The sequence below is a fragment of the Macrobrachium rosenbergii genome, chromosome 8 (genome assembly GCF_040412425.1).
Source record: "Macrobrachium rosenbergii isolate ZJJX-2024 chromosome 8, ASM4041242v1, whole genome shotgun sequence".
Taxonomy (NCBI): domain Eukaryota; kingdom Metazoa; phylum Arthropoda; class Malacostraca; order Decapoda; family Palaemonidae; genus Macrobrachium; species Macrobrachium rosenbergii.
In genome coordinates this window covers 46,363,372-46,379,458 of record NC_089748.1, presented here as the reverse complement: position 1 = coordinate 46,379,458, position 16,087 = coordinate 46,363,372, and the positions used below count along the sequence as shown (strand labels likewise).

At 38.6% G+C, this 16,087-nt stretch overlaps 1 protein-coding gene across 4 annotated transcripts in view; it reads left to right on the top strand.

Annotated features, from left to right (window-relative positions):
- The window catches only part of LOC136840798 (major facilitator superfamily domain-containing protein 8-like), a 78,000-nt gene extending 62,768 nt beyond the window's left edge, over positions 1-15,232 (top strand). For 2 of the 4 annotated variants that reach the window (XM_067107691.1, XM_067107689.1), the window contains exons 2-8: positions 7,568-7,983; positions 9,040-9,202; positions 9,794-9,909; positions 10,254-10,393; positions 11,709-11,822; positions 12,191-12,339; positions 13,520-15,232. In XM_067107691.1, the coding sequence (XP_066963792.1) occupies positions 7,862-7,983; positions 9,040-9,202; positions 9,794-9,909; positions 10,254-10,393; positions 11,709-11,822; positions 12,191-12,339; positions 13,520-14,650 (1,935 nt within the window). In that variant the 5' untranslated portion in view covers positions 7,568-7,861 and the 3' untranslated portion in view covers positions 14,651-15,232. The remainder of the gene's footprint in view (positions 1-7,567; positions 7,984-9,039; positions 9,203-9,793; positions 9,910-10,253; positions 10,394-11,708; positions 11,823-12,190; positions 12,340-13,519) is intronic. The other 2 variants (XM_067107692.1, XM_067107690.1) reach the window with 2 other exon arrangements.
- The last annotated feature ends 855 nt before the right edge of the window (positions 15,233-16,087 follow it).

Below are 16,087 nucleotides of genomic sequence, written 5' to 3'. Positions count from 1 at the left end.
GCTCTTCTGAAAACGCCAATCACCATTCATCAGCTTTACCTAATTGTCTTTTCACTCTTGCTTGACATTCCTCTATTATCTCCAGTTGGTTATCTGTTGTTATTTTTGTGGTGTTGTCCATATTTTCAAATCCATACACACACATACACACAAACACACATCCGCCCTATATTGAGTTGGATAACAATGAAAATACCCGGAGATATGATTACATTTTGGTTACTTATCTGAATTTGGTTCGAGGTGAATAGATAAAACTCCCTTCACAGCTGTGGAATATACAGTCAATAAGTATCATTTTATTTGTCAAAAGAAAACACAACGTAGGGTTATTTGTATTTCCTTCAGTTAATGATGGAAGACTTAATACCAGATTAAAAAACTTGTAAACAAATTTGATTGTTTACTTTTGTGACGAAAGTAATGACCCAGTTTTGAATAATTGTTTTGGATTTTACATATTACAGCCATTGCATCTTTCGATGACTCTGAAGGGTTAAAGTCTGTCTGAAGTAGTTTCAACAGACTTTGCTAAACTCTGTAGACTTAAAACAAAGTGATGACTCTGAAGGGTTAACATCTATCTGCTGCAGTTTTAACAGACTTTACAGAATTCTGTAGTCTTCTAACAAGGTGATGACTCTGAAGGGTTAAAGTCTATCTGCTATAGTTTTAACAGACTTTACAGAACTCTGTAGACTTGTAACAAGGTGATGACTTTGAAGGGTTAAAGTCTGTCTGTTGTAGTTTTAACAGACTTTGATAAACTCTATAGACTTCTAATAAGGTGATGACTCTGAAGGGTTAAAGTCTTTCTGCTGTAGTTTTAACAGACTTTGCAGAACTCTGTAGACTTCTAACAAGGTGATGACTCTGAAGGGTTAAAGTCTATCTGCTGTAGTTTCAACACACTTTACAGAACTCTGTAGACTTCTAACAAGGTGATGACTCTGAAGGGTTAAAGTCTGTCTGTTGTAGTTTTAACAGACTTTGATAAACTCTGTAGACTTCTAACAAGGTGAAGACTCTGAAGGGTTAAAGTCTATCTGCTGTAGTTTTAACAGACTTTACAGAACTCTGTAGACTTCTAACCAGGTGATGACTCTGAAGGGTTATAGTCTATCTGCTGTGGTTTTAACAGACTTTACAGAACTCTGTAGACTTCTAACAAGGTGATGACTCTGAAGGGTTAAAGTCTATCTGCTATAGTTTTAACAGACTTTACAGAACTCTGTAGACTTCTAACCAGGTGATGACTCTGAAGGGTTAAAGTCTATCTGCTGTAGTTTTAACAGACTTTACAGAATTCTGTAGACCTCTAACAAGGTGATGACTCTGAAGGGTTAAAGTCTATCTGCTGTAGTTTTTAACAGACTTTACAGAATTCTGTAGACCTCTAACAAGGTGATGACTCTGAAGGGTTAAAGTCTATTTGCTATAGTTTTAATAGACTTTACAGAACTCTGTAGTCTTCTAACAAGGTGATGTAAATTCGATATTGCCCACATAAAAGGTATGTTTTCCAGTATGTCTGGAAGTTCGTACCTCACGTTAACCAGCGCTATGCAGAGCTAAATACCCCATTAACGCCTGCTCTACCCAAAATCTAAGGAGTAACAGGCCCCACCTAAACTGGAAGCTAGTTCATTACAATACAAAAACTTTGAAGTTACTGATGAATTCAACCAGCAAAGTCCTCAAGATAAAATGGTGTGCTTCTGCCATCTTAGCCTGTTGAGCTTCCTTGAAAGAACAGGGAATAAATATCCTGAGTTCCCTATCACAACCCCAAGATCGAGAACTCATTTCTGTATCTGTAGCATGCAAAAGAGCTGATAAGACCTGATTGTTTATCAGTCACTTCAAGACTTTCTCTTTTGATAGTACAGTGAAAACTGCCATTCCCAACAGGAGAAGTTCCTTATCTTGTAAAGGTCAGATGAATAAGTCAGGATAATACCTTGTGGGTGCTTCCATGCCAATAGGATTTAGAATCGCGCGTCAGGTTTTTTTTTATTCATTTATTAATTTAAAAAGAAGCATGATGATTGATAATCAGGTTAGTCTATGGCATGACTTGCCATGGCGCTAGTCAGTGGCGCTACCTTGGACATTGGTGTCCTAAGAAGTTTCTCCCCAGGGCATATCTCAGAGCTCTGCTCAGAATCAGCATAGAGTAAAGGGCAACCACGTCGATCTTTCGTGTGAAAGAGATGAGCCGTTACAAAGGCAAATCCTGGGCCTGAGAATTTATGAATCCGAAACGGTTGAAGAGGACATAGATCCTGGGAGCTATTTTAAAGGCAACTCACTGCTACTACTACTACAACTAGGACATGGTAGGGTTGAGTTGCTACCTTATACCCAGGGAGTCCTGCTTATACCCCGTGTTGTTGTTACGAAGGGCGCCAAGGGTCAGCTAATAAAGCGGTAGCAATAACCATGTTAATGACACTTGACAGAGGCCGAGAATTGAGAAATTTGGGCAGTGATGCTGGCAGTTTTTAGTTTTCTGTACAAGAAAACTATTGAGCTGCCTATGTCTGTCCGTCCGCACTTTTTCGGACCGCCCTCAGATCTTAAAAACTACTGAGGCTAGAGGGCTGCAAATTGGGATGATGATCATCCACCTCCCCAATCATCAAACATACCAAATTGCAGCCCTCTAGCCGCGGTAGTTTTGATTTCATTTAAGGTTAAAATGAGCCATTATCGTGCTTCTGGCAACGCTATAGGAAAGGCCACCGCCGGCGCCGTGGTTAAAGTTTCATGGACCGGGGCTCATAGAGCATTACACCGAGACCACCGAAAGATAGATCTATTTTCGGTGGCCTTGATTATACGCTGTACAGAAAACTCGATTCCTCCGAGGAAACTTCGGCATATTTTTTACTTGTTTCAGTTGTGTGCAGCGCAAAGATTCTGGGCCTATCGTTCTCTTAATTTCACATTTGAACTTTGCCAGTTCCATAGGCGCTAATTCGAGAGTGTTTAGTGATTAATGTCCTGACGGGGCTAAAAATAAAATTACCTTTTTATGCTCAAAGATTTAAGGACTAAGATCCATCCCATGGTTACTATTAAAAAATAAATAAATAAATAAATAAAAACTTACTTAAATAAGTTTTCAGAAGTAAACACAAGAAAATATTTTAGGGGAATTGTCAAGCCTGTGATAATCTTGGATAAACTGTCGCTATAGGATCTTTTAAATATAATTATTTATAGAATCGAATATGAAATTTAAGACAAAGGCCAAGCGCTGGGACCTATGATGAGGTCATGCAGCGCTAAAACGGAAATTGAAAGGAGTGAAAAGTTTTGAAGGGTGTAACAAGAAGAAAACCTCGCAGCTGCACTCCGAAACAATCGTTAGGAGAGCGTTGAGGAACGCAAGATGGAAGAAAGAGAACATGAAAGGTGGTACAGTAAAAGGAATGAAAGGGTTTGCAGCTAGGGGTCGAAGGGACGCTACGAAGAACCTTGGGTATTCTGAAACCTGCGTTTAATACCCCTCTTCCACTTATCTAATCTATAACAGAAAACAAACTTGTCGCAGGATCTAGGTCTACTTTGCATATCTGTGACTAAATTCTCCGTCAGTCACAGTGACAGCGCGGTTTCGGGAAGAACTCGAGAGCGAACGAGTGGTTTACAAACTCGAACGATGACTTTGCTGTTTCTCTGTTTGGGGAAAATTACTTCACAACGTGAGATTTAGTGTTTTCGCGTGTATTGCCATGCTAGCTAAATAATTCTGGTTTCATGCGCAGGCGCAGAAAATTGACATCGGTGTCACGCAGGCGAAAAGAGAGACGAAGGGTAGGCATGGGGCTAGCGGACCTTAAGAACGAGGTTTAGGACGACTGAGAGAGAGAGAGAGAGAGAGAGAGAGAGAGAGAGAGAGAGAGAGAGAGAGAGAGAACTGGAACCCCTTGAAACCAGACCAATTTTAAATTGTAAAAGAAAGAGACAGAGAGAGGTTTTTCATAAGATGGGCGTATCGTTGACGAACAACCGAAGAGAGAGTGAGAGATTTTCATCAATTGAACGTATCTTTCACGAGCAAGAAAGAGAGAGAGAGAGAGAGAAAACATGAAAGGAGGTACAGTAAAAGAAATTAAAGGGGTTGCAGCTAGGGGCCTACGTTTGTTCGGGTTTTAAATAAACAACACACAGCGCGTATCTTAACTAAGTACAAACCATTCTTGGCAACTGGAACCTCAAAACTTCAAGCGAAGATGCAATGCATTACTGCGCTCAAGCAATTCTCCTTTTATTTTAATAAATTACTTATAAATTACTTACATTATTTATCTGTACAGTTTTTTGTAAATTTAGTTTTTCTTTTCTGATAACTGATCTCTTCATTCTGTATTTCTTATTACCTTCTGTTACTTCTTTCAAATGAACACCACACTCGTTGAATTTCAGTTCAATGGCCCCCTGTGGTGGGATTGTTCCATTTTGAATAGGTTTCATCTTCTGAATAATAATAATAACAATTATAATAATAATAATAATAATAGCAATTTCTGTTCTGAAAACCCTGAGAACTGCATTTCTACAATTCACCTCTAGGCGCATCATCTGATCACAACCTCGTTGTTTCAAGGCTCTCCTGATAACAGCTTTGTTTACACTTCGACCTTCCAGTTTCTTCTTCTTCTTTCTGAAATCTGTGGTACTTGGCCTGAGCTCAGCGTAACGACTTGTAAGCGTTTGTCCATCATTTTTCTTGGTAAATATTGTTGCCCATATCTTCTGTCATGCTGTGGATCTCGTTCTAGCAGTTGCCTCAGTCACTGTTGAGGACAAAATCTGTTACCCCCAGGATTATTATAAAAATAAAAATAACGTGGCATTTAGGAAATATTAAAACGTAATTTTACGACTGTGGTGATGTCCGAAGCTGACGCCAAACCCAACTCAGTGGCGAAATTGAGCGAAACCTTATTTGAAATGTGATCTTCTTCCGCCCTAAGGAAAACTACAAAAACCTCTGAATGGTTCAGAAGAAGCATTGTCAGTTTTAATTCTTCCATTATCAATTTCCTTCCTGTCTCTCTATCTCATTCTTCTTCCGCCCAACTGAAAACTTAACTCGGATCAATCGGCATATTAGAAGTAAACTAGCATATAGTGGCTCTGGTCAATTCTTCCACAAGGAAACTAGGTGCCTCATCAGTACAGAGCATATTTTTCCAGCCTGAGGACCTCTTCTTGTAGATTTACGTGGGTCTTATTTCTATCGACCTGTCATGGCCACCTTGCCGGGTAATTTTAATTCTGTGAAAGAAAACTGTTGGGATGGCTATTTATCTGGCCGTCCGCACTTTTTCTGTCCGCCCTCAGATCTTAAAAACTACAGAGGCTAGAGGGCTGCAAATTGGTATGGTGATCACCCACCCTCCAATCATCAAACATACCAAATTGCAGCCCTCTAGGCTCAGTAGTTTTTATTTTACTTAAGGTTAAAGTCAGCTATAGGCGGCAGCAACACGGGCCACCACCGGGCCATGGCTGAAAATTTCATGGGCCGAGGCTGAGAGTTTCATGGGGCGTGGCTGAAAGTTTCATACAGCATTATATGCTGTACAGAAAACTCGATTGCCCAGAAGAAACTTCGGCGCATTTTTCCTTTTATAGCTTCGTACTCAACAGACATTACACAGTTACTGGTATCTTATCAAGGTCCCGGTGAAATCTTTTGCGTAACCTCGTCCATTATCAAACACATTGTCAAGGATAAGAGAGAGAGAGAGAGAGAGAGAGAGAGAGAGAATGTGGCTTTAATTTGAAATTTCAGTTTGAATTTATTAGCTATATCACAGCAAGAGATATTTTGCCATTTTTTGTTTTATTTTCATACCTGTCTGTCTGTCTATTTAATATGTATTATATATATATACATATATATATATATATATATATATATATATATATATATATATATATATATATATATATATATATAAATTATGAGTCAGTGTTTTCCTGTGAGCTGATATACATCGTGTTCGTGGGAGGTGTTAAAAAATTTAAAAATTGATGAATCATCTTTCGAAAGATTATTATTCATCATCTTTGTATGAATGTATGCACACATGCGCTCACACCCACACATATATATACAGTATAATAATATATATATATATATATATATATATATATATATATATATATATATATATATATATGTATATATTATATATATATATATAATTATATATATGTATATATATATATGTAAAATTTTATCACACCGTGATTTATATACAATCATGAAGCTACAAATGTGCAATATCAAATTCACAGTACCTCGAATTATCTCCGATGGAGAATTATCACCGATGGGGAATTTATATAAGTGATAAATGAATTAGTACCACCCGGACGAGGATGGTGGTAACGTCTACTGGAGTCGCTGAATGGGTCCATGTCAAGGGTTCGCGTCCCGGTGGTACTAATTCATTTTATCACTTATATAAATTCCCCTAGATAATTCTCCATCGAGATCTCCTGAGGTAAATACGATATTGCGACATTTGTAGCTTCATGATTATATATATATATATATATATATATATATATATATATATATATTTATTGACCATATTGTGCGTGCGTGTGAGCCCGTGCGCGCATACATGCATACAAAGATGATTTAATATTCAACTTTCAAAAGGTGACTCATCAATTTTGAAGCTTTTTGCTGCACCTCTCATGAACCTCAGTTCTAATAAACGCAATGTATATCAGCTAGCAGGAAAACATTGATTAAAAATTCTTTCAACAGGTGATTCATCAATTTTTTTACTTTTTCTGCACCTCCCATGAACCTCAGTTCTAATAAACGCAATGTATATCAGCTAGCAGGAAAACACTGATTAAAAATTCTTTCAACAGGTGATTCATCAATTTTTTTACTTTTTCTGCACCTCCCATGAACCTCAGTTCTAATAAACGCGATGTATATCAGCTAGCAGGAAAACACTGATTAAAAATTATACCTTTTTTTATCTTACTGACATTTGACCTAATATTCCAAAAAAAAAAAAAATTCTTTTTATAAATTTTCAGAAAGTTTGACTGGCCTTTCCCTATTGTTACAATACCAGTTCATTTTACTTTTACAGTTTATACGTTTTATCTTTTATGAAAAACTTTCGTGACAAAGTGACAGAAATAATTTTTATTCGTGAATTTTTACTTTTTATTATTTTAATCTGTTTATCCTGCAATCTATCCTTTTACTGTTCCTCATTTCATATTCTCTTTCTTCCATCTTACTTTTCACCCTCTCCTAACAACTGATTCATAGTGCAACTGCGAGGTCTTTCCCCTGTTACAGCTTTCAAGCTTTTACTGTCAATTTCCGTTTCAGCGCTGAATGACCTCATTGGTCCCAGTGCTTGGCCTTTGGCATAAATTCTATATTCAGTTCAGCTCAGTTCAGGAAAGCTTTGTATATATATTTTGAGTATATGACATTATCATAAAATTCTGTTTAGTTGTGTATTGTATATGAAGTATATTTTATAATCTCTAAAATTTTATCTTACAGGTCAGGTGACCTTCAAGAGAATTTGCTGACTAAGCGATACCTTCAAACGAATGGTTTCTCCTCTCGGCTAAGAGATTTTTGTGCACAACGTTAATAAACGCCTGAAGGAAAATGTAACTTCGTTTTCATCTTCAACAACCTCCAAAACAACAACAGAAAACAGTAAGAAAAGACAAGACAAAGAAGAAAATAATTTGGGATCACACCATCCCCCTGGTGAACCTCACCGAAGGGAAAACCAGGCGACTTCAGTTTTCAGTTCGTGAGAGGGTCTGATCGAGCCACGGGGACAAGATGGGGGGCGTTTTCGGCAAGTCGGGGTCCTTCGTGTTGGACCACACGCTGGATAACATTCCCCTGAGCAAGATGGACGACGAGAATCTGAGGCACGGGTCCATAACGACGCTCACGACCAAGTAAGAGGTTAATGTTTTCAGAAAAGGGACACTTTAGACCAAGTAAAAGGTTAATGTTTTCAGAAAAGGAACAATTTAGTCCAAGTAAGAGGTTAATTTTTTTCAGAAAATGAACACTTTAGACCAAGTAAAAGGTTAACATTTTCAGAAAAGGGCACTTTACGGCAAGTAAGAGATTAATGTTTTCCGAAAATGCACGCTTTAGATCAAGTAAGAGGTTAATATTTTCAGAAAAAGGGACTCTTTAGATCAAGTAAGGAGTTAACGTTTTCAGATAAGGGACACGTTTGACATGTAAAAGGTTAATATTTTCAGAAAAGGGACACTTTACACTTAATAGAAGGTTAATTGTTTCAGAAAATGGATACTTTAGACTAAGTAAGAGGTTAATGTTTTCAGACAAGGGACACTTTAGACCAAGTAAGAGGTCAATGTTTTCAGAAAAGGGACACTTTAGGCCACTTAAGGGGTCAGTGTTTTCAGAAAAGGGACGCTTTAGGGACATTTCTCGTTGCTGTTTCTTCACGTTTGAAGTTGGTGATGTGATAAACTCCAATTCATATGGAACAAGCCCCCCAAAGGGGCCATTGACTTGAACTTAAATATTTCAGAGAATTTGGTGTTCATTTGAAAGAAGTTTCAGGAGATAATAGGAAATACAGAAAGAGGAGATTAGTTATCAGAAAAGAAAAAATGATCTAATAACATATCAATAAATAAATAGATAAAGATACAAATAAATTATTAAATAACATGACCAATCGTTTTAGGGTAGTAATGCAACGCATTAACAAACGTTAGCTCTGGATTAGTTCGGGTCAAAACTACTCCATTTTGGAAAAAAAAGAAAATTTCGAAAAGAGTAAAATTGTATCAGAACTTTGTCAAGATTTAAGTTTTCTGTCCAAATGTAGAAGCATTCTCTCTCTCTCTCTCTCTCTCTCTCTCTCTCTCTCTCTCTCTCTCTCTCTCTCTCTCTCTCTCTCTGTATTCGTCCCTTCTGAATGATTGAACCTAACTTCTTAAAACCTCTCCCTCCCTCTACCCTGAGCAAAGAGGATTTCCCACAGAGGAGGAGGAAGGCCTAATGTCTCTGTACGAGTCGAAGGCGGAGCGCAAGTCCCGTCGGAGGTCCCTCGTCGTTGCCTACGTGACGATGTTCGTCATGTCGACTGGGTTTTCCATAGTTCTCACTGGTGTTTGGCCCTACATGCAGACGGTAGGTTTTTGGTAAGAATTTTATTTTATTTATTTATTTATTTATTTCGTAGTTCCCACTGAGGGAAAAACTTTGAATATTTGAAAGGAAACCATCTCCCCAGTTTTTTATGGTTTCAATGAGCAGTTTTAGATAAACCTCGAGATATTTCATGGATTAGATTAAAAGAAAATCAGTGAGTATCCATATATATATATATATATATATATATATATATATATATATATATATATGTATATATATATATACATATATACAGTATGTATATATATATATATATATATATATATATATATATATATATATATATATATATATATATATATATATATAAAATCTACTAGTCACTTTTAACCAGATACGTATGTAATTTTTAATACCCACAATGCCTCATACCTTCTCGATTTCTTCACACTTTGCACAAGCTTTTCACTACCAAGCCTAGATCCAAATAAAGAGGGAAATGAAGATATTACGATCTATAATATTCGCATTGTGTAAAGAGAGAAAGAGAGAGATTAGAGATAACGAGCTATGAAAGCACCCAGCTTCCATATTTCCCTCCATAAGTTCTCGATCTTTCTTTCACAGCTAAACCCAAAACTGGGCAAGGAATACGTCGGGTGGGTAGTCGCTGCCAATCCTCTGGGACAGGTCCTGGCGTCGCCACTTTTAGGACTGTGGGGCAACAAAGCTGGTAGCATTAGGTACTGTACATCACGACGTGTAACGCATGCGCAAGATACCCATCTCTAATAAGTGAGATACTGGTTTCTAAAGATATATATGCCCTTCTTTAACACAAGGGATGCTGGTCTCTAAAGTTATAGACTTTTCTTTAACGCAACAAGGGATGCTGGTTCCTATTTGGTACCTGCTTCCTTGAGCGTTCAGTTCACAAACACAGTTGCGGGCACACTACACCGTTCGTGTTAGTGCACAGCTATTTAATTATAAAACAGGTTTATTGTATGGCTTTCTTCTTCTTCTTCTTTACCTTTACAGGATCCCGTGTATCGTGACCGTCATGGCTTCTTCTTCTTCTTTGCAGGATCCCATGTATCGTAACCGTCATAGCTTACATCTTCGGGAACGCCATGTACTCTCTGCTCTCGGCTCTCGACGGCCTCGGGGAGATGGCGAGTTACTACGGTATGATCGTATCGAGACTGATCGTCGGCATCAGTTCAGGTAGGATGTTCTATCTAGACCGTGGGTAGGATGAAGACATATAGGTCTAAGACCTTCAGGTTAATCCTGAGCCGAAGGCCGTTGAGATTTCTCTGGGATGAGGTTCCTGAAATGGTCGATGAATGACGTGTGTTGATTCTCCAGACCTATATATATCCTTTAGGTTTGTTCGTCGATCTGTCGTTTGTTCACTCATTCAAAATTTGTTTTCCCCCATTTTCATGTTTATCTCTTCTTTCTTCGTATGTTCATTCGCTCGTCTCGTGTCTCCCTTATTAACTTTACTCTTCTTCTCCTCCTTCATTCTACCCTTTTCCTTCGCTCCCTCTTATTAACCGGCAAGAGAAAGCAACAGTGTCCATGCGGACGCTTTGCAATTAGAACCGCAGAAGCTCGGGCGAAGGTGCATTGCTTTACTACCCTAAAACAATTCTCCTTGAATTTTATTAATTTATTTATATTTATATCTATATATCTGTAATTTATTGATCTATCTTTTTTCTTTTCTAATAAGTGATCTCTTCTTTCTATATTCCCGTTATCTTCCGCAATTTCTTTCAAACGAACACCATGTTCTTTGGAAGTTTGAATTTCAAGTCAGTGGCCCCTCTGGTGGGCTTGTTCCATATGAATAGGGGTTTCTTCTGAATAATAATAATAATAATAATAATAATAATAATAATAATAATAATAATAATAATAATAATAATAGTGCAACCATATCTATTAAACTACGGTACAAAAACCTAGTTTCCAAGCATGATTTTTTATCCTGAACCCTTGTATTTACATTGTTAATAGAACAATTGTTAATTTGATTGAGGAAATAAGTTCCTATTCACTCAGCTTATCTCATCACTTTTTAGGGTCATCTGCTCAATAGACCATCGTTGCTCAGAAATTTCGGTTTTCCCACGACTGACATTTCTTTCAGGAAAAAGATTCTGCAATCAGATGATTCTGTAATAAAATAAAAATTACATTGACGTTGTTATTCTTAACAATTAAAACTCGAAGAGCTAATAATCAAGTAGGTGGGCCTGCGTTGACTCCCCTTTTTGTGTTTTAGGGGATACAGCCATTCTGGAAATATTAAGCCTATTGCCATTAATCTTTCTGGCTCGTTCTGTATAATAGCCATAGGCCTATATTTCCTCCACAGGATGATATTATCGATTTTCGAAGGGAAACTTATTATGCCATAACTCATATCCATGGATTTCATATCAATTAACTTTTAAACAGGATTGTTCTGATGATTAAACGAATAATTTGTCATGAATAGGTCATATGTATTTATTCATTTTGCGAACAGCGAACGTAGTACTAACGAGGTCGTACGTGGCCGGAGCAACCACCCTGAAAGAACGCACAGTTGCCATCTCCATCATAGCAGCTTCGCAGGCTCTTGGCTTCGTTGTGGGCCCTGGTAAGTGAAATCGAGTTTTACAGTTGCAGTTCTGTTGCACAGTATCCTTTGGCGGTGGATGAATTTCCTAAAAATGATTTCTTACAAGATGAAAGACAAGCCAAACCTTGTAATGATAGTTATAGTTGCTCCTCTCTGTACAGGGGTATAACTGTGGACACTCCATAGACCCTGTTTGACAAATATTAACCAATGTCAGTAAATCGCTGTATACTTGACTGCATAAAGCACAAATATAGCAAGATCATTGGGCCTAGAATGTTCAAACTGGAGGGTCCATAGTTTAAAAACCATAACCTTTGCAAACTGAACCACTTCATACTCAAAAACCCAAAAAAAAACCCCTTGTCCTTCCCTCTCTTTTTAAGTGATCCAGGCAATCCTGACTGCAATCGTCCCTGAGGATGTGGAAACGGGAATCTCGTGGCTAAGATGGGACAAATACACATCCTGTAGCTGGGTGGCTGCTACCATGGGGCTAATTAACCTCGTCATTCTCATGCCTTGTATCTTCAAGGTAAGGATTACATGTGCTAGTGTTGGTCTCAGTTTTCAAGGCAGAAACGAACGCATTAAAACGAGTGATTGCGAGAGGAGCTGTTTCTTGTAACCGTTACAAGAGTGCCTCAGATTCTTCAGCCTGCCGAATCTGTCATCCTAAATCATGAGGAACTGTACTGGTCACGTGTTTGTGTGTGCAAAGAAAGTCATAGATCAAAGGTAAACACCAAATACTGACAAATGCAAAGCAAATCACACAGCTGGTATGCATTACGAAACTGGCCAATCAATAGTCATAGCTTAGCTGGAGTTTCTATTCATGCCATAATGACTACACCCCACACTGATCCACTGGAGATCTCTGTTAAGCCTGGCAGCAGCTTCCTTTCACATTTAGTTGGAGATAAGAACTGCAGCAATCATACCTCTGAGAACTGCCAAAGGCTCAGAACACTACCCAGCTGAACGCCTGTAAATTGCTATCAGCAACAGTCTCCTGTTGCCTGTGAGTTAAAATCTGTAACTTAGGTCCTAAGACTCAAATGACGACGTATACAGTAAGGGCCAGAAGGTTAATCGGGTCAAAAGCAGCACTAAAATTAGTTGAGTAAGCAGGGAGGCTTTTCTGAGGTAACAGAGCATCACAGATGCATAGTTGTTTCCAGCATACATACTAGCTGTCAGGAAGCAAATTTCCAGAATCTGTAAACTGTAATGGCTAATTTCAGCACTTTGAAGCTAGACAAACAGTACAAGGTTAACAAAAATGTCCAACCAGTTACATCCATGGCTGGGTAACTTTATCCTTGATAACAGTTGATAAACAAAAAATAAAAATCTTGTCTTGTTAGGCAAGTTAAACAGGCTGCCATTTCTGTCTGGTGATATTTTTAACTACCAAAATCCATTTCTAAAAGCACTTTTCTCATTTTTTTTAGAAAAAAATTAGTCTGAATGTGTTTGCTACAAAATATATTTGAATCCTTATAGTTTTATTAACAGTAATTTTCTCGTGAGAAATTAGAGCTATTTGTAAAAATTCAACCAAAAGTTGATGTTGCGAACTTTTTCTTGGGTTTTAACAAGGCAAAAGAGAAGAGGGAAACGCTCGGTTTTCAGTGAATAAAACTTGAATGAATTCGGTCTTATACTATGAAATGAACAAACGAGCTAATAATCTCTGAATCTCTTTCCAGGAACACAACATAGCTGCCAAGGAAATAGCCATGATGAAGTCTGAGGACAAAAACCTCGTTCTACCTAAACCGAATATTATTGGCGTCGTAGGCATCATGTTCTCCAACTTTCTGTCCCTCTTCATTTTCACGCTGATAGAAACGCTCGCGGAGCCGTTTGTGCAAGACGAGTACGGCTGGTCCAATGAGGAGGCTCTCATCGTCGTGGGAGTTGCCCTAGCTGCAGGGGGTATTTGGTCTGTGATCATGTTCACTGTGAGTGGGTACCTCTGTCGGAAGTATGACGAGAGGAAGGTCCTTTTGTTTCTGGGCTATCCACTCTTAGTTTTGGGTGCCTTCCTCTTCCTGCCGTGGGGAAACGCTCATATGTCTATGAAATGCCAGAATGACACGACAACCATATTCTCAAGCACAGCGACGATGCTGCCTCAAACAAGTTTTCCCCCCAGCACAACTGTTGCTCCAGTTACGACGACGACAGGTTTACCTAGCACAGCATCACTTCCCACGAGCATAACTTCTCTCTCCACTGAAATAACAACAGATCTGCCTAGCACAACAGTTCCATCTGGCACAACTCTAGGAAGTTTGCTCAGCGCGCTACTGAGGCAGCCCGTCATACCAAGAGCTCACAGTGCAGGAAAACCAGAAGTTCTGAAGGAATCACCCTTTCTGTCAACCGAGTGCTATGACTACGCGCAAGGTACACCAGATCCCAAAGACTGCTCAGACTTCGGGTGCCCTTACGACGAGCAGACGTGGTGCGAGTACACCCCTCAGCTGCCCTTTCCCCAGCTGGGAGTTGCTTTCTTCATCATCATGTGTGGATACCCAGTGTGCCAGACAATCAGTCAGGCAATCTACTCCAAAATGCTCGGTCCCAAACCCCAGGGTGTGTGGATGGGGATCTTGACTGGGGTTGGAGGGTTGTCCCGTATTTTGGGTCCAATTTTCGTGACGTACGTTTATACATTTTATGGTACACATCTCACCTTCGGGGTGTTGACAGGCGCTATGGCGCTGGCCTTGGTTGAACTTTCAATACTCTACAAACAGCTCATTCCAATGAAGATACCAAATTTCAAAGAAGTGGATGGACATGATGGCCCAGCTGCCAAGGATAAATTTTGAGAAGATGCATCCTCTCCCAGCCGTGTATCTATCTATCTATCCATCTGTTCCCTTCTCCCAATTTTGTTCTCAAGTCTGGACATACAGATACACAAGGATTCACTTCGAGTCACCTAATCTCGATACAATTCCTTTTTTTTCACTTTTCCGCAAGAGAAACTACTTCATTTCATCACTCTTCTTAGTTCGTCCTGTTCGTTGTGGCATCTCTGACTTGTGTTAATTTAAGGTGACATACCTTTTTAAACCGTGAGCGACGCTGTGATGTCACTTCGACATCTTAAGATATAAATTATTGCGTTTTCTTTATACTCTTTTTATTTCTGCTCTCAAAATGTACCCGGAAAATCTCGTACTTACCAGGACTTCGAACGTGGTTCTCGTATTTATTATCAGCAGTATGATGAGATCTACGGGTTGTTAGAAGTTCCAAGGCAAAAGCCACCTTACTATGTGCTGCATTTGTCTGCTACATTATCAGTGAAATGTCAAAAGTGCTGCGGATGTTTACTTTATGTACGAATGAGAGCATTGTTGTTATCTACACTAATTTATGAAAGAAATAAAACGAGTAAAATATACTGTGTGAACATTATTTTAATCATTATTTAACTGAGGAAAGAAAAATAAAACAATTCTGCACTGGCACTTAGAAGAGAGAAAGTAGAGGGGAGAATACTTTTTGGAGGGTTCCTCTCCGTGGTTCCCGGGCCTTATCCCTACGCCCAACCAGCACTGCTCGCACGCACTCGCTCACACACCACAAACACACACGCAAACAATTCTATGGCACCTGTGTTTTGAAACTGCATTATTTTTTAACGTCATTTCAATTTACCATTAAGGCTCTTTCTCCATGCATTATTTATTTTTATCAGTGTCATTATTATGTATATACTATTTTTTCTCCAAATTTTTATATGTATATTTTCGCACAGTCCCACATATTTTTTCGAGGCAAGAATACTAAATTAAGTTTTCCCAAGACTCAGTTTTCATTTAATTACCAATAATAACTTTAGAGAAAATAACAGACACAGAGTACTAAAGAAAGTCGTCCAGACATTTTGGTAGTTTCTGAAAAGTATAAAACTTATCGAATATCTGTAAAAATTAGGAAAATGGAGATGCAAGGAGGATAAGAAGCAGGAGATGTCAATAATGTGGTTTTGCCCTTTGAGTGACATAAACCATATGGGTAAGGAGGAGGGAAGATCCTGCAACCTGGTATTTTAATTCTGAGAGCGTAGAATGTGCACCGAGTTTTACCAGCTATAAAAAAACGACGAGAGAGAGAAGGTGGGTGGCGGGGCGGGCGGGGGGGTGTGGTTATTTGAATTACGTTTTGGTCTGAACTCTGGATATCGTGATATACCCAAGTGTTATGACACAGAAAGTTAACAACATACTAACGCACATTTTGCGTAGAGTGAATGG